This window comes from Xiphophorus couchianus, chromosome 4 (assembly GCF_001444195.1).
Source record: "Xiphophorus couchianus chromosome 4, X_couchianus-1.0, whole genome shotgun sequence".
In the NCBI taxonomy this organism is placed as follows: domain Eukaryota; kingdom Metazoa; phylum Chordata; class Actinopteri; order Cyprinodontiformes; family Poeciliidae; genus Xiphophorus; species Xiphophorus couchianus.
The window spans coordinates 21,709,150-21,724,014 of NC_040231.1; the positions used below are offsets into that span (position 1 = coordinate 21,709,150).

Genomic DNA, 14,865 nt, shown 5'->3' on the forward strand with positions numbered 1-14,865 from the left:
CTACGTACGGTAAGCGACCCTCTGGTTCAGAATCTCGGACACTCCCCGCTGCTGCCTGCTCCGTCTCCTTGTGTCGGACGGGGACTTTCAAGTGGGCAAAACTTTGTAATTCTGAAAAAAGCCAAGCACAGCGTTTTGTAAGCCGCTTTCCCCCTCAGACTGTGTTTAAGGAGGTGATGCTGGGGGTAGCTGGGATGACGGGCAGGTACGGACAGTTAAATCCTCAATGGAAACTCTGCTAGCGTTGCTAAAGCTAACGTCACGTTAGCTTTAGCAACCTCAGAACAAAGTAACCTCAGTTTAGTAAACTGGCTCAGCTACAAAGTAACTAGTTTGGAGTCATTTGTTTATTTTTTTTTAAATTTCGGTTTCTTCAGAATTTGATTTCACAAGTGAAAAATGTGTCCAATCCATAGCTTTTGCGAAGTTGCAATATTAGCATGGCAGTTGCTTGGCTGTTTTGGATCTAGCCAGGTTTAGTGTTTAACATGAACACATTGTTACATGTTATTCTTCTCCTCGTTTGTACAGAACCAAACGAGGAGAAGCAGCTTTCAGCATCTATGCACCACAAATTTGGAACAAACTTCCAGAAAACTGTAAAACAGCTGAAACACTGACTTCTTTTAAATCTCAACTGAAAACCCACCTGTTTAGAATTGTATTTGAAATGTAATCAATTACAAATTTATTGATGTAACTTGACTTAATGATTGATTCTATATTGCATTGTGATTCTGTGTTTGTAATGATGTAAAGCACTTTGAAATGCCTTGCTGCTGAAATGTGCTATACAAATAAAATTTGATTGATTGATTGATTACAATAGAGGCATTTTTTACACGTTTTACTTGCATGTAAAAGCTTTTGGTGATATTAGTGTTGTTTTACTCATTTCATTGTGACAATTTTCTCAGCTAGAAATTTCACTCACAACACCTTTTGATAATTAAAGGCTTGTAGATCAAGTACAACTCTCTGCTCCTAATACGAGTTGAGAATGTAGCTGTCGTGATGTTCGTTGGTACAGTTTTTTGTTTAGATCTAAGTCTATATAACTGCACAAGTATACAAAATGCAAAGCATAACTTGGGAAAATACAAAATGCATTTTTTTTTCAATTATTATGAGAGAAAAACAAATTAACATGGCCCTATAAGAATCGCCCCATAAAACTCATAACTAATAAGTAATTGTCAGCTAAATGTAATCACTATTTTTTGCCACCCACTGTCATCAGGCTTTTTGAATAACTGGCAGTGATATTGAGTAAATGAGTTTTGTCCCATTCTTTGTTTTAATTAAGCACAACTGAAGTTTTTTTTTTTTGCGAATAAACATCCTGTTTAAGGTAATGCCATAGTACCTTAGCTGAGCTTAAATCATGACTTTAACTAGGCCTATCTGAAACCCATTCAGAGTTGAGAGTGGCATGCATGGCAGCTCTTGTCCTCAAGGACTGGTGTCCTGCTGGTTTTTGATGTCGCCAACACAGCTAACCCACTTTGTCCAACTACCTCCTCAGCCTGTCAGAAATCTGCAGAGGCTTGCTAATGAACCGTTATTTGATTTAGGTGTATTGAACCAGGGAAATAACGAAAGCATGTAGGATACCACAGCTTCAAGTCTGACTTTCTCTTCTGTTTTGACAGATCATAAACACTGACATTAAATAAAGCAAGTGAGGTGTCTGTTGTTGTTTGAGGTTATTTTGTGGTATGGAAGCACTCTTGAAGTAAATTCAGGAGGATGGCCACACCTAATTTCAGTAGGGTCATCCTACTCCTCTAAACATGGAGGAGTACTTTCAGCACTTCTCCACGTTTCCTTCATTCGTACATAAGGACTCTGATTGCGATTCACTGGATGTGTTGATTTTTGAGATCGTTTTTGCCTGCTTGACGTCGTCAGAAAGGTCCCTTCAAGCAATTTATTGATGCTATTGGTCAGGCAGTAATCAAAATACGTCTAGTGAGATTAAATGGATGAGTGCGATTAACATTTGTGACATTACAAGAAGAGTGGTTATGCTTACACACAGAGCCATCTTGGCTTGGAAAGCTCTTCTCTCATTAAATAAAATCACAGTTTGAAAGACTTATTTTTATTTTCTCAGGTTATCTGTGTCTATTAACAAATTGCCTTGTTTTGATACATTTATGTGGAACAAAATCAGAAGAAACCTGTAAGGGGGAGAAAGATTGATTTATTTATTTTTACATAGTCGTATGTTGATCAGCCATCAGTGCTTCTCTAACCTTACCAAATTAGGTGATGTCTTTGCAGTGACTAAGGGTGAGTTAAATATTCCCGTTCCTCTCATCACAGTTAATGAGATATACATCCAGCTTCAGATATGAGCTATGTGAGAAATGATAAACACCAGTCTCAGCCTGAACACCAAGGGGAGAAATGCACTCGTTTTGTTTTTTTTTTCTCCTCCTGTAACAGCTTTGCGAATGCCCTGGTCAGCGCAGCCTGTGAGCGGTGTAAAAGTGGCTTTGCTCCAACTGAGAAAATCGTTAACAGTAATGGAGAGCTTTACCACGAGCAGTGCTTTGTCTGCGCCCAGTGTTTCCAGCAGTTTCCAGAAGGACTCTTCTATGAGGTAATGCATATCACATGATGGTGCTCTTTTGAATGTCACAAATCAACACAATACTGAGCCATACCTAGTGCACAGAAAATCGTTGACTTTCTTTTAACAAATATTTTAAATGTTTCCCTTTTACAGTTTGAAGGCAGGAAATACTGTGAGCATGACTTCCAGATGCTCTTTGCACCTTGCTGCCACCAGTGTGGTGAGTGTTGACAGGCCTCAAATTTTAGTATTGACCATGTTTTGTGTGAAATTGTTTGTAGCTTTTTGGGAAGTGGCAACTGGAATATTCTTTTAGGTTTGTAGTCTATTCATTTCAAAATTATAAGTGATAATACTAATTTAGTTGATAATATAGTTAAACTATTTTTTTTCATCAACATACCTGCTGACAGCTTAATTGTTGCAGTGTTTCTTTGTCTCATTTTCATTATGCGTTTTCGTCTTACGCCATGTGTGTCGAGTTGATTGTCATATGATTTTTTTTTTTTCTTCCAGGGGAGTTCATCATTGGACGTGTCATTAAGGCCATGAACAACAGTTGGCACCCTGACTGCTTCTGCTGCGATATTTGTCAGGCAGTACTTGCAGATGTGGGATTTGTCAAAAATGCTGGCAGGTTAGTAATCCCGGCTTTTCACAGTCTAGCAAATAACAGCGTGGCAGCTTTTTGAACAGGTGGCGTCACTTGCCAAGCTTGTGACTCGCTTTGCATTTGAGCAAATAATGGAATTTTAAGCAGCTGTGATGGAGTGTGTCACAAAATCCGTAGAAATGTTTATTTTGGTTTTTGTTTCCCTCAGGCACTTGTGTCGTCCATGCCATAATCGGGAAAAGGCTCGGGGCCTAGGCAAGTATATCTGCCAGAAGTGCCATGCTATTATTGAAGAGCAGACGCTGATCTTTAAGAATGATCCATATCACCCTGACCACTTCAACTGTAACAACTGCGGGTCGGTGCCAATACCTTCAGCTTATTCTCATATTTCCACACATTCTACTGCAGGGATGCCCAAAGTCAGTCCTCGAGGGCCGGCATCCTGCATGCTTTAGTTCTCTCCCTGGTGGTAGTGACAACCTTTTCAGCATGTCAATGTTCTTCGTAGACCTTCTAATGAGACATTATTTGATCCAGGTGTGTTAAACCAGGGAGAGAACTAAAACATGTAGGTTGCCGGCTCTCGAGGACCGACTTTGGGCACCACTGTTCTACTGGTAGGATAGGGTCACAAGCCAGCAGTCTGTTTAAATTTTATTGATATTTCTTTTGTCCTAGAAAAGAGTTGACTGCTGATGCAAGAGAACTGAAAGGGGAGCTCTTCTGTTTGCCCTGCCATGATAAGATGGGTGTGCCAATCTGTGGCGCCTGCAGGAGGCCCATTGAGGGACGTGTGGTCAATGCCATGGGCAAGCAGTGGCATGTGGAGGTTTGTGAATGCTTCAGTCCTGGGTTTTCTTGGTAATATTTCTAACACTTCAATGCATTCATTACCTGATAAATGGCTCATATTGTCTTTTAGTCTAAAAATGTGTTTTCTAATTTAAAAAATACACTATGTTGAAATATTTTGGCCAGAATGAAAGTAGCATAAATATAATCATGAAACTCAAATTAAAGATGAAAGAATTATTATTTTTTTCTCATTATTGATTATTATAATTTTGTGTCTCATTTGATTCTGACTTCAGATATTCTTCATAAACTTTCAGGCACAAAACCCTCTTTCCCCCTATCTATACAGATGGATATTATTTTGTCCAAATCATAAATACTTCCTTGGTCTTATTCAGATCTCTCCGTAGGGCAGTCAGACTTGGGTCGAATATAAAAACATTCAATAAATTATGCATGTTGTCAAGATATATGAACTTGGAAATGAAGGAAAAGGTATTTGGACCCAAAACGCTCTAAGCTAGTTGGAGTGTTTCTGACGGGCCTGAGAGTTTGGACAAGACAAATTCTCCAGAGGTCAAGCAAGGCAGATCAAATGATGGATTCATCTGCCTGAAGGCTGCTGCATTTCATACTCTTTAAAGTATGAAATACTCTTTACTAACAGTGTTCAGCAGACGGTGTAATGCTGCAGATGTTAATTGGCAGTAAGTAGTTTTACATCGAACCACTTCAGAAATGTATATAACAGACAGGAGTAACTAATTTTTTCTTTTAAATTAGTTACACCATGAATGGTTTGTATTATGGGATGTATTACGGGATGCATGGGTACACAACAAGAAGAGACTAAATACAAACTGCACTGTTTTTGAAGTTTCAGACATTTTACCAGTAAACGTTCCCAACTATTTAACAGCCAGATTTACACCATGTTTACATGTTTAGATTGCAACCAGCATCTCTTCAGTATGATCAGTATTTGACTTTCATTAGAAATGCAAATCTTCCCCTTAGTAACAACTATTTTTTTACAGCACTTTGTTTGTGCCAAATGTGAGAAACCTTTCCTCGGTCACCGCCATTATGAGAGAAAAGGTTTGGCTTACTGTGAGACGCATTACAATCAGGTAAGAAGCTAAAACTTGGCTTTGAATGACACGACTAACATCACATTGCAGGTAGACAATGAAGGAATGTGTTTGATTTGTCTCCTTGTTTCTCTGCTGTTAAGCTCTTTGGGGACGTGTGTTATCACTGCAACCGTGTGATTGAAGGCGATGGTGAGCATCGGTGTGATAAAACACATAATTAGGATCTTCTATGGTTCAGTAATTAAAAAGGTTCTGTGGTTCAGTAAAGAACAAAGTGTTGCTTTAAGTGACAGCAGCTGAATCTTCTGTTTTTATTTATTTTTTCTGCCCCCCCTCAGTTGTGTCTGCTCTCAACAAAGCCTGGTGTGTCACTTGTTTCTCCTGCTCCACCTGCAACACCAAGCTCACTCTCAAGTAAGTCTTAATATGTTAATTGATGCAAACCATAAAATCTAGTCACATGCAACTCTTCCACCTCATGTTTGTTGTGCTCTTACTTTTCTTTAACACTTCTCACTATTAATAGGTGTGTTTTTTCGTGATTCTCCAACACTGCTTCTTTCTTATTTCCTGTTTTCCTCCTTTGTCTTCTTTTCCATGCCTCAATTGGTGTGTTTGACAACTCAGAGATAAGTTTGTTGAAATTGACTTGAAACCAATGTGTAAGGATTGCTATGAGCACTTGCCTGAGGAGCTGAAACGCAGACTTGCTCGGCGTGAACGTGACGCTAAAGATCGCAGGAAAAAGCCGGCAGTGTGCCTGTAGCTTCACCACTCCATCCATGGATTGGTGCTATTGCTGCCTTCCTCTCTTCCTGTGGTTGCCCTTCTTCTTTGGCTCTATAGCATGTCATTATTTTTTGTAATTTATTTTCTAGCGTAATTGTTTGTGTTGGTGGCAAGAGTCTAAAACATGTACATGCATGTTAAATATAAGCAGAGCTCGATTGGCTGATTAAATTCAGATACCTGGTAATTATTTTAGTTGGTCAGACAGAAAAAGCTTGGTGCAACGTGTTGCATTCAGAGATTTGTAATGTAATCAACAACATAACACCCAAAATACTCCAGTGGTTTTATTCCTGTTTTCCTCTTTGCAGAAACAAGTTTGTAGAGTTTGACATGAAGCCTGTTTGTAAAAAGTGTTATGAGAAGTTTCCGCTTGAGCTCAAGAAAAGGCTCAAGAAGCTGGCGGAGTCATTGGGACGGAAATGAGCTGCTGTCTGATAATCACCTGGACGGGCTCCTGCTGCGGTAAAATATCCAGGGAAGATTTTTATAGTAAAACATGAAGCCATTTTGGAGAAATTGAATAAAGGAAAAAGTTAGCTCTAGATCAATACCAGGAAAGTTGTAAGTGAAGGTTTATCAGGTTTGCTTGAATCCATCTGTTTACAAATCGACATTGACCCAAAAGGTGAAATTCATCGAAAAATTTGCATTTATACAAATATATGCAACTATTTCACCTCATACCCATCTTTTTAAAAAAATGTTTTTGAGTTTTTATATTTTGTTTGTTTGTACATTCCTAAATTGTTTGTTTTGTCATTGAGTGTTTCAATGTTTGTCTATTCTCCCTCTACTATTACCATGTTTGTTAGCTGTGTTAGTGTGCCTGCCAGAATATAGAGTTTAATTTGACTCTTAATTACACATGTGCCTTAAAAACAAGAGCAGTTTAAATGGGAATGGCTTCTATATTACAACTTCATTCAGTATAGCTGTACTTGTGTTCGTCTTAGACTTATTTGTTGAATACGGAATCCTTTGACCCTTATGTCCTATGTCATATTTCTAATTTTTAGAAAAATCTTCAAGTTTTCAAAATATTGTGTAAAATTCATATCCTTAATGAATATATATTCCGTATCAAATTGTGAAATTAATGGCTGTGTAAAATTCATGCACCTAATATGGGTCTTGTTCTTATATTTCAAAATCTAATTATGTATGCTGTCTGAAATGTGGTTATGTATTTCAAATGCCTGGAGTAGTTGGATATCTCTGGATTAATTAACATTTAAAACATTCGAAGGTGAACGGCTAATAGGAAAGCAGAACTGTTTTTAGTTAGTATTTTAACTTGTTTGATGTGAAAATATCACTAACAAACCTTCTAATTGCTTTGATTATTTATAAACTTGAATGCGTTTTGAAATGACAGCCACACAAAATAAGTTTTTTGTGATAATTTTACTGTTGGAAGACTTTGTGTTTACATTTCAGTTGTGGGCTTGCATTTTATTAGATGGAACTGAAAATTACAGTTTATTGCATCTTATGTACAGTGCTGAGATGCTTCATTAAAGATCAATAAAGTATTCTGAACACATACTGTTGAACTTGAGTTTACAGGAGTTAATAAATTTGAGCTTATTATATATTTATTTCCTCCGCAACATAACTTCAATGCTTCATGGTGTTAAATTTCCCAGAGATTAAACCCGCAGCTGTAAGAAGAGTTTGTCTAATATCCTTGTTCTCATATAATTATTTATCTCCCTTGACATATTTTGCTTCATCACAGTCTTATTCATTTAATCTCATTATGTGATTTAAATTCATGAGTCCTTAAGTTCCACTTATGAATAAACCGCTATGAATAAAAGTTTGAAAAATATCAGCTATAAATAACTTGCGTGGTAAACTCTGGAAACACACCTTTAGTGACTTGGTAAAGTTTAGTAGATAATCTTGCAAACTAAGACTGATTTTTGTTTTTACTTAAATGGTTATGAACTGTAATTACATTAAAAGCAACATAAGCACTTCCAGTACTGGAAGTAGAATTCCAGTAGAATTCTACTGGAAGTGTCTTTGAGCTGCTGTAGTTCAGCTGTGAATTAATATATTTATACAGTGGGTGAAAAATGTTGCACTCTGGGACTTGAGTCCATATCCTGGAAGCCAGAACCAACAGTTGAGGTGTAATGAAAACATATTTCAACACTCGATCAAGACATCTGCTTATCAAAGCCATACAAACATGGAAAAGGGATAAAAAAAAGATTTGGAGCACTCAGTGTACCTTAGCACATTCAATGTATTTAACTGTGTTACAAAAGGCAACTGTTAACACAGGCTGGTGGTAGATGAGTAATTATGTCTTCACTACACACTGGAGGAACTTGGACAGGTGGATTTTGGCAGGTAATGGCAGCATGTTCTCGTCCGGTGAGACGAAACTCAAGAAGTGCTGTTTGAAAGTTGCCCATTCACCAAATGTCATACCCAGGAGGACTTTCAGATCTTCTGTGTCACCAAAGACCAGAGCAGAGCCATTGAGCTTATGTTTTTTCACTGTTTCCCTGTACATACTGTCCAATTTCATCCTCTCCATCTGAAAAAAAATCAATATAAAACACAGTGTTGTTAGTGTGCCTGTTAGAAATGTTAGGTCAATGAGTAAGGCTGAGAAATGTTATAAAATATTTTATCAGCACTGAAAGTACACAAAAATGCATAAAGGAATGTGCAAAACTGCTACCACTGCAAAATCATAAAATGATGGAAAAATGTCCAACAAGATCTATTTCTGACAAAATATCACTACAGATTTAAATCTGCAAGTTACAAAAAAATAAAAAATAAATCGAGAAAGCTTTAGAACAAAAATATCCAAGATATGCTATAAGTGCATAAGTCATACAGACTAACTTTGTCTGAACTCACCTCTTCACATATGTCGTCTGTGGTCATTTTGATAAGACATGTGACTGGAAGAGGAGCTATGTTCCTCATCCAACCAGAATTTTCCAGCCTGCATGTCCCTCTGATAAGAGCCAGTTCCCTCCTGACTGACTGATCCAGATTCACCATCCCTACTTGAAAGATCTCCAGGTTCTTTAAGGTGAACTCAAACTCATCATCCTTGAGTAACGCTTCGAACACTTCAGGATCTCCGTCCTGCTCGAGGAGGTCCTCGATGTGTGTCCGCATCACATAGAGCTCCTCCCTGGACTCGCTGAAGACCTCCCAAAGGGTCTTTGAATCATCAGAGCTCAAGTTCTGTTGATCAATCGCTGCTCTCTGCTTTTCATCCTCCACACACTGGAGGATCCAGCTGAATCGACAGGGCCACTGGTTGGCTAGAACCACCCATGCTGCAGTGTGCTCTGGGTCAGGAAACTCTTTCTTCAGTAACTTCATGATTATGACCGTTACCCAGACAGAGCTGATCGTCCTCTTCATTGAGATGGCATCATCTAACATGTACTTGTTCAGCTTTTTTTCACCGTTGCTAAGTATTGTCTGAACCATTTTTTCCAATTCATCCTCTTTCATTTCTAAAGTATCTGAAAAGGACTCCGTTGATTCCCCAATTGCCACCACTATCGGCTCTATCACAGATGTCTTTCTCCTGTGTCTGTTCCACCTCAAGGGGCAATCTTCAGAGAATCCTGGAGTGTTGTTAAGGCTGTGAAACAACTTGTGCTTTAAATTTTCAGACATTGTTGGGACTGTGAAGGCCAGAGTGACTATGCGGTTCAGCAGTCCGTGAGCTCTGTCCTCTTTACAGATGGAGTTTTCTGCAAATTTCACCTTTTCTAACAAAACATTTGGATTTGCAGCCAGAATGGAAAGAACTGGGCTTTCCTCATCTGAGAGTAAAATATTGATGGCCCCCAAGACTGCAACAATTTTCTTGGGGGAGCAACGGTCCAGATGTGTAATTTTCAACACAATACGAATCCTCCTCCTTTCAAACACCTCCATGAACTTGATGAATTGAGTCAGAAACCACATTTCTTTCCTGACCTCATTCATGAATCCCAATCGTTTGCTGATCCGTTCGTTATCCATTCCTTTCTTAATGTTATGAGCTTGGCTGAAGGCGAGGCTATTGACCATCTGAAAGACAAACCTTAATCCTGTCGCTGCTGGGATTCCTAAGCATATAAAGACGGCGCCCTCAAGTAGCTCCACCTCAGAGTGTTCAGTCCCCTGCCCCTCTGGGGACTGTATTTCAGGAAAACCCAAAACAAAAAAGACAACTAGGAGAACTACTGGGACAACAATGATGCCCACGAAGACAAACCACAGGGGGTAGCCTAAAATAATCTTGTATGCCCAGTTATTGATGCTGTCCTTCACCTCCTGAAGTGAAAAGAAGTAACCCAAGGAGAAAAACTGGTTACCAATCATTGCTGTGTACTGTGCATGTTGCTAATATAAATGCATTATTTCTGCAAATTTAATCCCCATAATGCAGATCTCATGTTGACTTTGATCACATCCCCTTAAAGTGATTCTTAATTATCTTCAGCTTTCCCTCATGGAGGTTGGAATCATATTTGGACTCTCAATGTGGCCAGTCCCATCAATACAGCAGGTTAGATTTGATGATATTAAATGAGAAGACTCAGTTGAGTCAAATAACACTAAATAAAAATAAATAATAATAAAAAAAACAGCACAGTATTCGCAAAACTTTTGCGTTCCCTCGCAATACTTTTGCGTTACCTCGCAAAACCTTTTGCGTTCCCTCGCAAAACTTTTGCGTTCCCTCGCAATACTGTACTGGTCAGTTATGCAGCATAATTGAATACTGTAAGCCTTTCTTACGGTGGGCGCCGTACTTTCTGCTTTAATATAAGGTTATGTGAGGTTTTTCCATGAATGTTAGTATCTTTTTGTGAAATATCTGAAGTTTTATATCTTTCTTTAGTATAGAAAGGCACCACAAACCTACGATATAAACAGAAACCTTCCATAAGTAGGAAAGAAATAAAAACACATTATAATTTGGACTATTTCTGAGTTATTATCGCGGGTAATAAATCATCTGACAGTTTTGATTGTGTCTCTGTTGTGTTCTAGTCTGAATGGTTTAAAGAGCTGCTTTCAGTGCCGCTCCATCTTAGCCTTAGCAGACATAAACATGCAGTAAAAAATAAATCGATTTTCAATCAGTGTTTTGCACCAAACAGTTAATAATAATAAACAAGTTTTCACTGAGGCTCTGTAAGAGCCATATGAATGAAATAAGTAATTATTGATATGACAGGAGCAGCGGCTTTGACACTTAGGTGTGTCGATGTGGGAGTGACGTCACCAGGTATGAATGGGAAGGATACCGGCTTTGTGTGTATTAGGAAGCGGTGAGCGGGGCGGTCAGTCCTTGCAAAGTTTGGAACCTGATCATCAAAATGGAATAAATCGATAATTGTGACAGAACAAAGAAGAGGTTTGGAGTTGATTGATACACAGACAGATGAGATTCCCCGAGTTAACCCAGTGCGGCCCTTTACCATCATTAGTTTGTCGTGTTTTTAATAATAAAAACTTGTTAACAGTAAAAACTGTTTGGTGCAAAAACACTGATTGAAAATCGATTTATTACTGCATGTTTATGTCTGTTATGGCGAAGATGGAGCGGCACTGAAAGCAGCTCTTTAAACCATTCAGACTATACGAACACAACAGAGACACAATCAAAACTGTCAGATGATTTATTACCCGCGATAATAACTCAGAAATAGTCCAAATTAGGATGTATTTTTATTTCTTTCCTACTTATGGAAGGTTTCTGTTTATATCGTAGGTTTGTGGTGCCTTTCTATCCTAAAGAAAGATATAAAACTTCAGATATTTCACAAAAAGATATTAAAATTCATGGAAATACCTCACATAACCTTATATTAAAGCATAAAGTATGGCGCCCACCGTAAGAAAGGCTTGCAGTATTCAATTATGCTGCATAACTGACCAGTACAGTATTGCGAGGTAACGCAAAAGGTTTTGCGAGGGAACGCAAAAGACAAAAAATTCCCCATGTCCCCTAGAGGGCTCCGTAGTATTGCACACTGAATAAGTAAAGGACTGAAAAGACACTCGCCGGCTGGCTAACAAGGCATTTAAAGTGCTTTTCAGAATATTTTTCAATACTTTTTTGTTACCCACAAAAACACACACAACGTGAAAAGAATAACCACTAAAAATGTTTTTAAAGTATAGAAAAGCCAACAGAAATTCACCTTTTCCTTTAGTTCATCCTCTTCATCATATTGAGTAACACGATAGAGTGAGAGTTGCAGTTTCCCAAAATTCATCTGCATGGCATTAAACAGTCGTATGGCTATCCCAGCCCATAGCATGTCACTGCCAGCAAAATGCCAAGCACTGAAATTCACATAAAGGAACCTGACATTATGGTGATTCTGGTTCTCCGTAGTCCAGACTGGTGTGTAGAAGAGCAACCTCACAATGAGAACCAAGAAGTCTTTGACAGAATGTTTGACTGCACGGGGTTTTTGTCCTTTTTCAGATTTCTCCTCAATCCTCAAAGACTCCCGATTTGCGTACACTGAAAAACAACAATTACAATATTTTCATTGAGGATGTAGGTAGTTTAGATCCATATGATCGTATTAGAAAATATGATGAACAATATCATCATATCTTCTCTATGTTAAAAAAAAGGCATCTGTGGCCCATTATTGGAAAAGCAGAATAAACGATATATTTTAATATATTTTCTATGGATGATTTGTTTAATAACTCGTCTCAAGTAGAAACAAAGTTGGAAGAAAAACATACAAGGCACTATAATCAAAATTGCAATATTGTGCATCCAACCTCTAAAATCAAGGAATTGACATAATTCTCTGGTAAATATTTAAAATTTTATAGATTTTACCTGTATGGCTTCAAGTAAAATACACTTAAGCAAAGAACTAAATCCAATACTTGCTCCAGGAAAACAATCAGCCATTTGCCACAGGAGAAGGCAAAATAAATAAAATGAATGTTGGGTTCTGGAGTAGTCGTATTTGTCATCTGTCTTGCAGCATCTCCGAGTCCCATTATTCTGTGAATTGTATTATCTGAACTTGAAGATTGATCTGAAATGTGCAATAAATCTGCCAAAGTAAAAAGAAAAATAATAATTCCTGTTGCAGCAGGACCTTCAGGGTACAGCAGCAATACTTTTCTTTTCCATGGAGGCCTGTCACCACTCAGACTTGTTGACATGAGTTGTCTTTGTAATATATTTCCAAACATTGAATCAACAAGGTGAATTCATATGTGCAGCCTGACTTATCTTTTTTGTGTACTTTGTTTATTCCTACAACTCTCCAGAATTTTGTTTACCATGCTTTTTAAAAGAAGCATCTTTTTTTAAAGATATAAGGATGACTTAGGTGACTCAGTAAAATACAAAAACAATGTCCCTTTTTAAATGCATCCAGTCAGTTTTTAAGAAGTTATTAAGACCTCTGGGTTTCACTGCATATGTTTGGACATTATATGTTGTGAATGTAATATTCTGTCACCATAATATTATCATGGACAGGTGCAGTTTGCACAGTCAGCGTATCACAGTTTCACACGTCTCTGTCATGTTCACAGCTCACACAGCAGATAAGGAGATTGTGTCATAAACACTGCAAACATGCAAATCATCTGATGCAGAAAGTAGTCATCAGTGTCACACAGAGTAAACCCAGACAGGTATAAGTGGTTGTTTTAGAAACAATCTGCTTGTACTTTTCACACCATTTACCTCCTATTTGATCGAGAATCACATACAGTCGGTCCTGACAAGAAGAGTAGAGTCCCACTGTTGCCGGTGATGAAACCTTCGTTAGCGTCTTGGACAGAGCGTATGCATAGATATTATCTGAAAGCAGATTTATGTGAACAGTTAACGTGGCTAACTCATTATAATGCAGGTAATATTGCTATTGACTAGAGATACATTATTCTTTAAGTCTGTAGATTTAGAGGTGTTCTATTTCTAAACTCTGCAGATCTACATATTTCCTGGCACAATTGTAAACTTTGGTCCAAGAAACGTCTCATAAACTTGTAGAGGACCTCCATTGGTTTCCACTGTTGTCTGCATTCACTCGCTTCATACTTCAGCCTTTTACACTTTATTACTCTTACAAACCTTGCACATTGAGAGACAGAAGTTGTTGCCTATTCTACTTTACGGACAAGATCAAATGCAGTCAAATTATCGAATTATGCTCCAACATTATTTTACTCTAGCCACATTATTGGATTTAGGTCAAGCCTTTGACAGAACCATTCTAATCTGAATATGCTTCGATCTAAACCACTTCATTGAGATCTTGTAGAGTTTCATTGTCTAATTCTATGTTGTTTTGAAGCCTTAAACAGAGTTTATTCCTGTATTTAACTCTGTTCACTTCCCGATCAACCTCAACTGTCATCCATACATAATGATGCTGCCACCATCATGTTGAATAGTGAACATGTTTATTAAGGTGATGTGGAGTGTTGCTTTTTCTCCACAAATGTCTTTTTTATGTTGGCCTGAAGGTACAAGATTAATTCCTAACAATGATTTCCTTTTCCGCCACTCTTTTATACAGGGTAGACATTTAGACATGTATAGGCACATTCTCCCACCTGAGCTGTGGATGTCTGCATCCTCTCAGTTACCATGGGCCCCTTAGCTGAATGTGAATAATGCTCTCCTTGCCTGTCCGATCACTTAAGTGAATGGCTATGTCTGATTAAGTTGGATTTCAATATTTTCCACTTATCATTAGATGCCTTGAACAGAGCTTGGCGAGATGACATAACTCAGATTAGAAGATTTCAAAAAGCAGCTGGTTGAATTGGATTTTATTTAGGAGGTAAAAAGGCTCAATGCGGATAAAAAAACCTATGAATCCATTTTCTTCCTTCACACAGTTATTATTGGGACATGAAAGGATCACCTTCAAGCTCACCTTTGTAGCAGAGTATGGTTGATATTTGCCAAGTGAAATGTTTTCTGTACAGCTATTTCTTACTCAGAA

At 38.0% G+C, this 14,865-nt stretch overlaps 3 protein-coding genes across 6 annotated transcripts in view; 1 reads left to right on the forward strand and 2 right to left on the reverse strand.

Annotated features, from left to right (window-relative positions):
- Positions 1-7,421, forward strand: LOC114142906 (LIM and senescent cell antigen-like-containing domain protein 1). 2 transcript variants are annotated; one of them, XM_028014471.1, is made up of 10 exons: positions 1-205; positions 2,452-2,608; positions 2,735-2,801; positions 3,098-3,218; positions 3,403-3,552; positions 3,876-4,026; positions 5,030-5,122; positions 5,227-5,275; positions 5,425-5,500; positions 5,714-6,180. In XM_028014471.1, the coding sequence occupies exons 1-10, from the start codon at positions 177-179 to the stop codon at positions 5,850-5,852; spliced, it is 1,032 nt and encodes a 343-aa protein (XP_027870272.1). In that variant the 5' UTR covers positions 1-176; the 3' UTR covers positions 5,853-6,180. The 2 variants fall into 2 exon arrangements, with proteins under 2 accessions (XP_027870272.1, XP_027870273.1); XM_028014472.1 differs by lacking the exon at positions 5,714-6,180 and adding an exon at positions 6,187-7,421 and having other exon boundaries at positions 6-205.
- The window catches only part of nkpd1 (NTPase, KAP family P-loop domain containing 1), a 23,825-nt gene continuing 16,125 nt past the window's right edge, over positions 7,166-14,865 (reverse strand). The window contains exon 7 of the transcript XR_003595127.1: positions 7,166-8,117. The gene's annotated coding sequence lies outside the window, so the exon portion shown is untranslated. The remainder of the gene's footprint in view (positions 8,118-14,865) is intronic.
- The window catches only part of LOC114142904 (NTPase KAP family P-loop domain-containing protein 1-like), a 9,443-nt gene continuing 2,701 nt past the window's right edge, over positions 8,124-14,865 (reverse strand). For 2 of the 3 annotated variants that reach the window (XM_028014468.1, XM_028014469.1), the window contains exons 3-6: positions 13,596-13,712; positions 12,067-12,395; positions 8,762-10,186; positions 8,124-8,429 (exon numbers count right to left, since the gene is read on the reverse strand). In XM_028014468.1, coding sequence (XP_027870269.1) covers positions 8,190-8,429; positions 8,762-10,186; positions 12,067-12,395; positions 13,596-13,712 — 2,111 coding nt within the window. In that variant the 3' untranslated portion in view covers positions 8,124-8,189. Of the gene's footprint in view, positions 8,430-8,761; positions 10,187-12,066; positions 12,398-13,595; positions 13,713-14,865 lie in introns of those variants that run through there. The other variant, XM_028014470.1, reaches the window with a different exon arrangement.

Excerpts from the sequence above, each read along its gene's own strand:
- LOC114142906 (XM_028014471.1), top strand. The coding sequence starts at position 177 with ATGCTGGGGGTAGCTGGGATGACGGGCAG. Across the intron at positions 206-2,451 it reads GTAGCTGGGATGACGGGCAG|CTTTGCGAATGCCCTGGTCA; the intron begins GTACGGACAGTT and ends CTCCTGTAACAG. Across the intron at positions 2,609-2,734 it reads CAGAAGGACTCTTCTATGAG|TTTGAAGGCAGGAAATACTG; the intron begins GTAATGCATATC and ends TCCCTTTTACAG.